The sequence below is a fragment of the Tamandua tetradactyla genome, chromosome 2, assembly GCF_023851605.1.
Source record: "Tamandua tetradactyla isolate mTamTet1 chromosome 2, mTamTet1.pri, whole genome shotgun sequence".
NCBI classification, from domain to species: Eukaryota; Metazoa; Chordata; class Mammalia; order Pilosa; family Myrmecophagidae; genus Tamandua; species Tamandua tetradactyla.
In genome coordinates this window covers 121,736,576-121,748,999 of record NC_135328.1, presented here as the reverse complement: position 1 = coordinate 121,748,999, position 12,424 = coordinate 121,736,576, and the positions used below count along the sequence as shown (strand labels likewise).

The following is a 12,424-nucleotide window of genomic DNA, read 5'->3' as shown; positions in this document are numbered from 1 at the left end:
CCTGCTGCCCCTGCGCCTCTCTCCGGCCCTGTGCGCAGGCTCTTCAACCTGGGTCGCAAGAACATCCAGTCTGGGTTTAACATCGCCCCGAAGAGGAACTGTCCCATCCGGATGAGTCAATGCTCTTCTCTAGGGGTACTTCTGCCTGTGCTCAGAGGGAACCCTCGGAAGAAGCCTCTGTTGTCTCCTGAAACCTCCAAGATGTTCGGCCCCTCTTCTGGGACAGTGAGGATTCCTCGTCCAGGGCACAGATGGACTTTCCTGTGTTTGCCACCTGCACAGGCTGACATCCCCAGTAGGCCAGTGCCAGCTGGCCACTTCCTGCATCCCTGCCTAAAGGAGGATGAACTGAGGAGCCCAGGAGACAGCAGCCAAGGGTTTGCCAGAGAGGAGGATCCCACAGAAACCAGAGAGCAGGAAGAGCAGAGAAGGGCATCCCAGAGCGGTGAGGATATACCATCCACACCCACACCACTGGAGACGGATAGAGTGGTCACTTCCGTCCAGTGCAGCTCTGGGCCTCTCAAGGAAAGATCTCTTGGAAGATGTGAGCCAGGTGCAGCAGGGCTCCCTGGCCCAGTCTCATCCTGCCCTCTGCTTCCAACGGCCATCAGCTGGATGAAGGCCATCAGCTCAGCGCTCCAGGTTCACAGCCAGGGAAGGAGACATCGGGAGGAAATCCTGCAGCTATTCCATCAAGCAACACTCCTCCTCCCACACCTGCCAGATGCAGATGCTCTAAAAGGAAGCTGGTGATGCCACTGCCACTGTTGTGGGCTGGAGGGGAACTGCCCCCACCTCAGAAGCTTCCTCTGGAAGCCAGCACCGTAGATTCAGACCGGGAGAAGAAGACCGAGCCAAAAGAAGACAATACCATCTTGGAGGAGGATGAAATTGAGGGCACGACAGAGAGCAGCGTCGCTGAGCCTGCCCCTTTTTTCTCTCTGCCTGCTGCGCAGAATGCAGAGGCCTTGACCCAAGCCTCGGTCACCCTGCCGATTCCACCCAGTTCCTCCACAGCAGTAGCTGATTTCAGGGGCCCCCGTGCCAGGTCCCCAACCCTGTCTAGCCCTGTACCTCCCCCTACACCAACTAGTCCTCACCAAATACCAGCTCTTACCTCTCCTCTGGCTGTTCTCACACAATCCCTGTCTCCCTTTAGATTTGATCTCCTCCCTCAGGTTCCCCTTCCTGACAACAGTGGCCCTTCACCTTCACGTGCGGTTCCAACACCTTTTACTTCTCACCTCCCTACACCTCCTAGCACCTTAACCCTGTTCTCCAATCATACCACCCTCAGAAAGGAATCACCCACCCCTATGTGTGTAGACCCCGTGCCTTTAATCTTACCGACCCCTCCCACAGTCTCTAGCACCAGCACCTCTGGCTTCACCAGCCAGCCCATCCTTGCTACCATGGCCACTGCCACCACCACAGCCAGCCCATTTCCACACCGGGCCTCCAAGCCTGCCTCGGATTCTGGTGAAATGGATATGGGCACCAGTCCCCCTTCCCTGGCTGTCATTTTCTGGTCTCCCCCAGGCCCCATTGGGAATTCCTTCCAGTTTCCCCATGCCCATCAGAGTATGGACTGGACACCCTCGGCAAAGGCGCCTGGCTCCATCAGCCCACGTGCATTTACGGGCAGCGCACCCACCTCAATCTTCACCCCTCCTTTTGGATCAGGAATCATGCCTCAGCCCATATTTGGGGCCCCTCAAGGACAGCAGCTGAGAGCCACTTTCGGCCGTCCTCCTGTCTTCCCCATCACTGTACCTGTGGCCCCCTTCCCTCCAGCTGGCAGCATTTTGGCACACCCAGCGTCCAAGGCTGCATCTGATCCTGAGCCTATGGACACCACACCCCCTTCACAGGCTGTCATCCATCTCCAGTCTCCTCCTAGCTCCTGGAAGAACATGTTGCCACTTCTCAATGCACTTCCTGCTCCTGCAAGCACACTGCAGAATGTCAGCACTGCCTCAAGCCAAGTCTCCACTGGCTTGACTTTACAGCCAGCCAGTGCCCCAGCTGCAACTTACACCTTCCCATTTGCCCCAGGAGCTGCTCCTCAGCCCACGTTTGGGGTCTCCGTCGGGCAGCAGCTAGGAGCCACCAGCTTTGGCCCCTCCTCCTCTCTGGCAAACTTGGCAGCACCACCACAAGCTGCAGGTGTAAGCTCTCCTGCTGCCCAGCCACCCAGTGGCAGCATTACAAAACCAGTGTTTTCAGAACTCACACCCCCACGTTTCACCTTTGGAATCCCTGTCAGCGCCAAGAGGGCCTTTGGAAACAACACAGGTGCTGCCGCCTATGCCACAAACCTGACTCCTGGCTTTGCTACTGCCACGGGGATGCCCAGCACTGGGGATAGCAGCTCACTGGGTGCAAAGACTGATAGAGGAACACTTGTCTTTACAGGACCTGCAGCCCTGAAGGGAATGACTGGCTGTGGGGTCAGTGTGCCCGCCCCGGGACCCAGTTCCATGTCTGGAGCTCTTACCTTTGGGCAAGGGCCAAGCGGTCGAGCCAGCATCACTTCTCTTCCCCAGACACCAGCCATCCAGGGAATGCCTAGTGCAAGAGCAGTCGGAAGTGAGAGCACACAACATGCGCACGGGGGCCCTTTAGTTCCCTCTTTACACCAAGGGGCCTGGAGTCTGCCTGGCCAAAATTAAGGTGGTTCAGTGGGAGGAGATGGCAGCACAGCTGGGCTAGGAATCCCTTTGGTTCCCTCTGCCCATCAAGGGACCTGGGGCCCACCTGGCAAAAATACAGGTGGTTTAGTGGGGGGACACAGCAACACAGCTGTGCATGGGGGTGTTTCAGTTCTCTCTGCCCATCAAGGGTCTTGGGGCCCACCTGGCCAAAAGACAGGTGGGTCAGAGGGCGGACACAGCAGGACAGCTGTGCTAGGGGGACCTTCTCTTCCCTCTGTCCACCAAGGGACTTTGGGGACACATGCCCAAACCACAGGTGGTTCGGTGGGAGGAGACAGGAGCACAGCTGTGCTAGGGGGCCCTTTTGCTGCTGGCTTGGGTGGAAACAACTGACCTTTGCATGAGCAAGTGAGGAAGCAGCCTTGCCTTGGTGTACCCCCATCACCTATCCAGGTCTCAAGGAGACATTTCTTTCAGCCCAAGACACAGCATCGTGGCAAGGTAGAAAGAAAACTCACTCCAAGAGCACTCATCATCTGATGTCCTTACTGAATGGCCTTTCTATCTCTGGAAAGAAGCTTTGATTCTAGTGCTGCTGAACTCAACCCGCTCACTCTCAATATTTATATATAAATGTGTTGTTGCTAACTTCCTCGGCTCATGTGTCTTTGTTCTTTGCGTCAACTGTGGAGGAAGGACTGACTTATAGGAGTGGTGATGTGTTGAGCCAGACCTAGCTAAAGATCTCTGTGGCCAAACAAAGAGAACGGGGAGTTAGCCATGCTTTATGACTGCTTGTACTAACTTCTGATAGTCTCTGGCATTTGAGCATTAGGGATGGCAATGCAGGAGGAAATGAGGCCCAGAGATGGGAGAAATAAGGTGACCCATGCTTTTCTCTCTCCTCTGAGCTTCTCTCCCACCCCTCTGAGCTCACCCTAGAGCCAATCATCTCTGGTGCATGTCAAGAAACCACACTTTCTAATTTCAGTCTTGAAAACTGTTTAAATGTCTTTTTTGTATCTTTTTATTTCACTTAGCATTAGACTAATCACCCTTACACATTCATCCCTCACTCAGAATGGATGACTTGGCATCCCCACGCTGGGCCCGGAGGAACAAAGGAAACAAGAGCTTGGGTGCACTCTGCAGTTGGTGAACCCGTTCAGTGATGGTTTCTACCTATTCCCTATACGTTAACACTCTGCCTTAAGGTGTCAGAAAAATTCCTTGTTAATAATCAGTCTGCCTCTAGTCTATACCACTAAAATATCAAATCACAAGATACTTTATTATGGATATGTAAAATTGCATGCAGATCTGATTGACCATGGGGTCTTACCGGTTCTTTAGTACACTTAATTGATGAAAATAACATCTTTCTAAGGCAATCCACCACCCAGGAGAACCATCTTTACATGGTACAAGAGAAAAATGTAATCATTTCCATCTGCTGTTTACAAATGTATTATTTATTCAAGGTTGCCTCGACCTCTTGCCCCAGAGAAACCTACAATGTAGTGGGGGAGAAAGGTGAGTAGAGATAAAATATACCACTGCTGGTGGAAATACTGAAGTAATAGAAAGTAGGAAGAACTTTCACCCCATGACGGGGTGAGATGAAACATGGGCCGTGCCTCAAAGAAGGAAGAGGGAGGTGCCAGGTGTTGAAGGCCTATTTCCAGGACAAAGCAAAAGGAAGCTCAAAGGCAGGTAAAGAAGAGAGATCACGAGTAAGTGGGACACTTTCAGGAGGTCACATGTGGCTTGAAAGGGAAAGCAAAGCCAGGAGATGTAGCAGCATGTTTTGGCAGTGGCAGATCAGGGCAAACATTAACATGATGTGATATTTGCCCATTTCCTGAAAGTAAGGAAATTCATGTAAAAATAGTAAGCAAAACAGGGACAATATAATATACTGATTTTAGGAAAATCCTTCAGGCTGTAAGAAGAATGAACGGTCCCAGAATAGCAACAAAGAGGTTTATGGGAAACTTGGCAGTGAACTAAGCAAAGAAGAGCCAATAATCTCCTGGTCTAAGAAGCTGACAGGATGAGGAGGTGAGAGAAGAAGTAAGTGAAGTAGATAACTGCAACAAGACCAGGCCTATCCTAGCCATCTTGCATGGATAAATATATATGAGTAGTTTGGGCAAAAATATAAGTACAACTTTTAACAGTGTGGGGTGCCTCTGGAAGATCCAGGTAATATTCAGAAGGCAGTTCTTTCACTGTTCAGTTTCATATGTATTAAACATCTTGGATGTGCTAAGGACTATTCTAGGTAGTAGCATGGGAACTGAGATTGGCGGAGAGAGGAACATGAGTTTCCATTGAAAGGGTAGACAGGGTAAGCCTCACCTGGAGAGTGAGAAGTAAGCAAAGACTATAAAGAGGTAATCAAATCAGACATCTGAGGGAACAGCATTTGAAAGGGTGGGAATTCCAGATGTTGGGAATAAGCACAGGTGGGGCCCACAGGATGGAATCTGGCATCTGGTGTTCTCAGGGAGCAAGAGAGGAGGACTGAGAAGATGTGGTTTAATTCTCTGCCCCATCATTTATTGGTCGTGTAGTCACAAACAGTTGACTCACACAGCAAGGGTCTGCGTGTTTTCAGTGCTTTACCAGGATAAAAAGTCTCTCTGTGTCTATTTCTCAGATTGTGGAATAAAATTCAATAGTGTAGGAAAGAAACTTATAAGCAATTGTTGTTATAAGAATGGATGAGTAGGCAACAAATATATAAATGGATGGGAAAACAGATTAGACAGACAGACAGATAGATAGGCAAGCAGATAGAGTATGCGTAGATGTATATAGTTAGATGACAGATGGGTGGTTGGAGGGACAGATAGATATGTAAGCTTAACAAGTGACTTCCTTAGGCTGTAGTGCTTTGAATGTTTTTACCAAGCACCTAAAATGGGAGATACCCATTTTAAAGGACTTGCTTACTCAAGTCATCATGAAGTAAACACATTGAAACACATAACAGTCATCACCCAAGATCGATGCACTAGTATAAGGAATTGAATGGTGGCCCTCCGAAAGACATGTCCATATCCTAATCCCTGGACCTGTAAATGTTACCATATTTAGAAAAAGGGTCTTAGCAGACGTAATTATGTTAAAGATCTTGTGATAATGAGCTCATGCTAGACTATCTGGATGGATCTTAAATCCTACAACAAGTCTCCTGTTAGCAGAGGGAGATTGGAGCCAGATAGAAGAGAGGACTTAGACACTAGAATGAGATGATGGAAAGACCCAGGCAGATAATGAACTGATGTGGCCACAAGCCAAGGAAGCTGTCAACAACCTGAATATAGAATAGGTCACAGACATATTCTGTCCTAGACCCTCTGGTCTCCAGAACTGATAATTATAATGAACAATAGATAATGTATTTCTGTTATTTTAAGCCAGAATTCATGGTAATTTATTACTGCAGCCCTAGTAAACTGATACACTTGGCAAAAATACTTTTCCCTAGGACTTAGAACTTTACTTTACAAGCCTGTCTGACCTACTCAAAATAATCTTCAACCTATCAAGATCAAACATCCTAACATGCTAAAAGACCAAGACACAAATCCAGCTTCCCTGGAAGTATCAAATCTGTTTCAACATGGATAGTTTACTCTCCAAGTTCTACTGCTTTCTATTTATTCCTTGATGTTCCCAGATAATACAACAAATACTGGGGCCTCTTAATGGCCTTCTAGTATATACATCTTTGTTCTATCCAGATTTGGAAGAAGTTAGGAAATAAACAACAGGGTAATGATGGAGGCCAAATTACCCCTTTGGTAATCCTGCTCAAACTTTTCCAAAAAAATTGAGGAAAAAGTAACTCTGCCTAACTCATTTTATGAAGCTAATATCATTTTAATACCCAAACCGGGTAAAGATGCTTCAAGAAAGGCAAACTACAGTCCAATCTCCCCAATGAACAGATGCCAAAATTCTCAACAAAATATTAACAAATCGAATCCAACAACATATTAAAAGAATTATACACCACAACCAAGTGGGGTTTATACCAGGAATGCAAGGATGGTTCAACACATTAGCCATGTAACACAGCACATTAATAAGTCAAAAGGAAAAAATCACATGATCATCTCGATTGATGCTGAGGCAGCATTCGACAAAATTCAACATCCTTTTCTGATTAAAAAAACTCCAAAAGATAGTAATCAAAGGTAACTACCTCAATATGATAAAGGGAATATATGAAAAACTGATAGCCAACATTATACTCAATGGAGAGAGATTGAAAGTATCTTCCCTAAGATCAGGAATGAGACAAGGATGTTATGGCAAAGGTAGAAAAATGTTATAATTGGTGGGGGTGGGAATGGTGGCTCAGTGAAGAGTTCTTGCCTGCCCTGTTGGAGACCCAGGTTCAATTCCTGATGCCTGCCCATGTTAAAAAATAGTAAATAGTAATAATAATAATAAATTGGTCATCTGGGTTCCTGGGGGGATAGGGGCATGTTGGAGTTCTCTGTATGGAATTTGCACTAGTTTTGCAAATGATATGCATATTTCAAAATACAAAATTTAAAAATGTATTTAACAGAGTTTATGAGAAAAGCAAAGTGGATATAATACTTGTTCTTGTCAGGCTGGAAAAGACAGAGAGATCAAGACTATCAGTGTTGGTGAGGGAGTGAGTAAAAGCACTCCCATCACAAGGAAGGAAAAATGGTAGGACACACCTTTGTAAGTGATGCCAGGCCCTTTTATCAGGGTTTTATATAAATTAACTCATATAATTCTTACAACAACCTAACAAAATTATCCACAAAAACTTCCATATGAGGAGACTGAAGTACTGAACACTTAAAAGAACTTGCCCAAGGATACAATGGTGACATTGAGCAGAGCTAGGGTGTGGACAAAGGAAGCCTGTGGAATCCTCTGTAATCCTACCTCTTGAATAAATGGACTAGGATGCAGCCATCAAAACAGAGAAGCAAAGTTACATGTAAGTGGCCATCTGGAAATATTTTGTTGCATGGAAAAATCAATGAGTAGGTCTGTGTGTGTGTGTGAAGCAAGGGAGTGGACACATATTTGCTGTGGCATATACTCTGAATATCTTTTCTGGGGTAGATGCATATGAATGAGGTAGCAGTGAGGGGTATAGGGAGGGGACTAGTTAAAAAGGTGGATGAAAACTTACCTTTTGCTTATATGTATTGTTTATATTTGCTAGCATGTTTGATCTATGTGGGAAAAATAAAAACTATAATCATTAATATGTAAGGAAGATTCTTGGCATGTTCCAAGAGTTTCAGCTGCGTGACGGCAAGAAGGAAACCACGTCCTGTGCTGTCTGTAACTCTACAAGGTCTGCTCTGCCCCTCACTCCTTGTGCTTTAGAGTGAGACATTTTTACTGCTTATGCACATGACTTAACTTATGTTCTAGCACTGGACATAGATTTTTCTAGAAAAAGAAGACTTGCTCATATGGTTGGGTCCATGCACTGTGAAATGGAAGGAGGGTGGTTTGAGGACCTGGAGCTATGAAGCAGCCCCGATGGAAAAGTTTGTGGGCTGTGACCCAAACTTCTCAAATAGGGATCTGTACTTTTGCCCTGCCTCTGAACTTTTGGATAACCATGTACCTCCTCTACAAAACATCCACCTTCACCTTGGGTTGCTGAAACCACACTGTCTTCAATTATCTCCTCCTCAAAATGCCATTCACTAAAGCAGAGAAAGTCATAAAATGACAATTCCTTTCCCTTAAAATACATCTTTTCTTTACAACCCAACACAAATATACAATTGCACCATCCTATTGGCAAACACTAAAGTTGACTCCTGATGGTTCTCTTATTTACCCTAATAGTAGAACACGTTTTCCGTGAGGTGCCCTCCTTAAACACAATTGCTATTAAACTTTTGGGAGACTTAAATCACAGAGTGCTGAAACCACTGGGGTATCGTGGATAAAGAGTGTTGATGCCTTAACCAAAGAGGGGTTCCTTTCAAAGTGTGCCCAGAACAGCATACACTGATGTCCTCTCAACCTTTAGGGCTGTATCAGGCAAAAAGAACCAACAGGATAAATACATATATAATATTAATTACATTATATTATTATATTTCAAAAGATTTAAAGGAATTGGCTTCTGTGATGGCGGAGGCTGATGAATCTGAAGTCTATATAGGACAGGCCAGCGGGCTGGAAACTCAAGCACAATTTCATGCTGCAGCTTCGGAGGCAGAACAACTACTTCTGCGGGAAACCTCAGTTTTTGCTCCTAAAGCCTTCAACTGTCACCTCCTCTACTTAAAGGCACCTGATCATGGAGGTTAACTCTATCCACAAAACACCTTTGCAGCAATATCAAATGGGCATCACAGTCTAAGCAAGTTACATATAAAATTAACCATCACAAGGACACACACTTCTGCTTCCAAAAGCTTGTTCTGCCAGACCTCATGGGACAAGGGAGGGCTTTCGGGGTAAAAGGAATTTTCTGGAACTCTTGGTAGTGCAGTTTGGTTCTGACCATGGACATACACGAAGGGCTGACGGGCGCCCACGGAGGAGCTTGCTGCCTGGCAGCTTTATCCCTTGGGCAAAAGCACCTCCCAGGCCAGGCTTTCAAGTGACAGAACAGACCCTAAAGGCCCAAGCTGAAAAAATAACAGGCAGAAGGAGCACAAAGAATGCTTACGAAAACAGAAGCCACAGTGCTGTCACCCAATTGCCTCTGTGTTCCAGACAAAGCCACAGAGGAGCTGGAGCACAGAAGAGTCTGGAGCACAGCAGGCAACCCTGCGGGAGAACCACAAACGCATGGCCTCCTTGAGAGCCCCCAGCCTGACCCCAGCCCACCCTGGGCCCTGGATGCTGATGGCTATGCAGAGCTCCTGAGACCAGAACTCCTGGGAGGGGGAGTGTGTGCTTGGGAGGGGCCGTGGGAGCACATCCTCCCTCAGAGCTATCTGCCCTGTCTCCTATTCCCTTTAAGCCTTTGGGGCTGAGAAGCCAACCTCCTGAACTTTTGTATTCAGACACTGTGGTGGCCAAATTTATTCTTTGTTAACTGTCTAAAGTAGATGGAAAAGTATGACCGGAGACTCGGCATGGTGGCTTGAAGTTGTGTACTCCAGAAAACCATGTTCCTAACTGTAGTCCATCCCTGTACCATGAACCCATTATAAATAAGACTTTTGGATGAGGTTATTTTTAGTTCAAGTGTGGCCAAATGAGTCGGGATGGGTCCTAATCCTATTATGGGAAGCCTCATGGAGAGAAGCCACAGGAGCAGCTAGAAAGTGGAAATCAACAAAACCCGGAAGAGAAAGGAGAAATCGCTGCCATGTGAGTGGACAGCCAGGTACCGAAGAAGATGGTCCCGGAAGATACTGTGAACCAATAAATTCCCATTGTTAAACCCTTCTACGGTATTTGTCTCAGCAGCCAAGAAACTAAAACATGGCTTTGATCTGCATTTCTGCATCCTGCCTAGTGTCCCCCCACATGCATGTGCACACACACAGGGTCAGAGATACACAAATACAACACAGACTCAGAGTCACACAGAAACTCATGGATGAAGGTATATAGAGATACATGCAGACAGAGACACACACAGACACCCCCCCACACCACAGGCTTTCCCACACCAGAGGCCAGGAATTCCAGCCTCTTTTTCCTCCGGGACCCACTGGAGGGTGGGTAGGGAGGGGTCCTCAATCCCCTTTTCCCAAGCCCAGTCCCATCAGTCCCAGGCAGGAGGTGCTCAGCAGCCGGGCTTCGTTCTGCATGCATCTATAATTTTACAGTAGCTTCCATCCTCCCCCAGCTCTGGTTGATGGCCTCCTCCCTCTTTTTCACACTGTCTGGCCATGAGACTAGAACAGAAATGCCTTATGAGCCAATCAACCTCCCAGACAGCTCAGGAGGGTGGGAAAAGATCTATAAAACCTCACCCTTGAATAGTCCCAACTGGGCTCCCTGCCTTTCTACCTTGTAAACCCCCAGGGCCCAGGCAGAGAGGTCGAGGTCTTTGTCTGCAATGGACCCTGGCAAAGGAGGTTAGCAGTTCGGGGCCCCTCACTGGGCCCCGCCTCTGGGAACTTTCCTGGGAGGTCAGGGCAATCTTCTAAACCCGTGGCAATGCAGGCTGCAGCTCCCCCAAACTTCCTGGCCCTCCAGGTGGGAGGGCCTCAGCTGAGGCTGCCCTAGGAGCTCTGGGGGTAGGTTCCCAGTCCTGGCATCCCTGTACAGAGTGCCGGCCATGGCTGGGCCCAGCACAGATGGAACAAGCACCTCTGCCCTGCACCTGGAAGGTGGCTCAGCCCAACATGCCCTGGGGTGGGAGCGTCCTGAGGGCCCATCTAGCCTCCTTCTCCCAAAGCCCCTGCATTTAACTTCTCCCTCTGGCCAAGCTCCCAGGGCACATGGAACCTTCCTGCCTTCTCAGGGGAGAAGGCCAGCAGAGGCCACAGCTGCTGACACCAGGGTCGTTTGGAGGGGGTTGGGTGGGACAGACAGACCTTGAGTAGTGGAGTCTGCCTCGCAGAGATGCTGGGAAGATCCCTCCTATGTTCCTGGGGCTCAGCTGGCTGCAGCTGTAGAACAAAGTGGAGGTAACCCCAGAGTGGGAAGCTCTTAAAACACTAGGCTGGATCATAAACCATTCAGCTTTTCTTTCATTGCACAGGGAATTAAAGCTGCCTTAGTTTATGGTGACTGTGTGGAGGCGACACGCAGTACAAAGGACCCTCCTTCCCTGGGACTCGGTCCCAGGCCCAAGCACTGACTACATATGGGCTGTGCTGAGTGATCATGTTAATTCCAGCACATCAGAAAGGAGGAAGTTAGATGTCCTGAAATGTCTGAAACCTTTCTTTTGGAGCATGTCTCTCCAGTGGAAACAGATGGTTTAATGTTCAGGCTGTAGTTTACGTTCTCATTCTACACTTGGGGCGCCCAGTTCTGCCTGCTAAAGGGATCTCGCCCTGTAACACAGGTGAGATCACGTTTTTGGGGGATATAGATTATCATTTCAATCAGTTGATCTGAAATTCGAATAAAAATAAATGCCTTAAAAGCCTTTAATCTAAAAATAGAGGCCAGGGCACAGAGCATTGATACGATTCCTCAATTTTTTTTCATTCTCTCCCACCCTCACCCCATTTCCTGCCCTGGTCCAGCCAGAATTCCTGGCTGCTCTCTTCACACTAGGGTGGGCAGGGAGGGCTTTGGAGCAGCCTGCACACACCCCCTCCTCCTTCCTGGCTGTCAGCCTTTTCCAGTGGCTGGGCAGCCTGGCTCAACCTTGTTTCTTAGAGATGTGTGTGCACATGTGTGTGTGTGTGTGCATGCACACATGCATGTTCCAGGCAAACCTCCAGGCTCAGGAGAGCACACAGATCCACAGGGTCAAGCTCAGAGACCCCCGCCCCCTCCTGCCACCTGCAGTCTGGACAGTCTGGCCGGGACAGGTCCTCAGCCCCAGATGCCGAACACAGGCTGACTTGACCTGTTTGCACACTCTGGAAACAAGAGAACATTGGCTTCCAAACATTGTTGGCCTCTAGAGAAGAAATACCATTTTGCACGCCTGCCCTGCAGAGTAACAGGGTCTGCTCCTTCGTGGGTTTTTTTTAAAAGAATTTTCCAGCAGGCCTCGGGGTAGGTCCCAGACTTGATCTTCTGTCGTCCTGAAATAGAGGGTGGCTTGGTGATTAACCAACTTGCTCCAAGGACAACATGGGTTCTTCCTGCTC

General features: G+C 47.9%; 2 protein-coding genes across 32 annotated transcripts in view; one reads left to right on the top strand and one right to left on the bottom strand.

The window, feature by feature from the left end:
* The window catches only part of AOPEP (aminopeptidase O (putative)), a 489,538-nt gene that overhangs the window by 52,749 nt on the left and 424,365 nt on the right, over positions 1 to 12,424 (bottom strand). For 13 of the 31 annotated variants that reach the window (XR_013170600.1, XR_013170595.1, XR_013170599.1 and 10 more), the window contains one exon: positions 2,501 to 2,571. The exons of 11 other annotated variants lie outside the window; for them this stretch is intronic. Coding sequence is in view for 7 of the 20 variants with exons in the window: in XM_077148687.1 (XP_077004802.1) it covers positions 2,533 to 2,571 (39 nt within the window). In the remaining 13 variants the exon portion in view is untranslated. 7 more of the 31 variants (XR_013170606.1, XR_013170607.1, XM_077148681.1 and 4 more) reach the window with 3 other exon arrangements.
* On the top strand, positions 1,317 to 3,327 carry LOC143673767 (nuclear pore-associated protein 1-like). Its single transcript, XM_077148705.1, has 2 exons — positions 1,317 to 2,592; positions 3,135 to 3,327. Exons 1-2 carry the CDS (start codon positions 1,320 to 1,322, stop codon positions 3,239 to 3,241), a joined length of 1,380 nt encoding a protein of 459 aa, XP_077004820.1. The 5' UTR covers positions 1,317 to 1,319; the 3' UTR covers positions 3,242 to 3,327.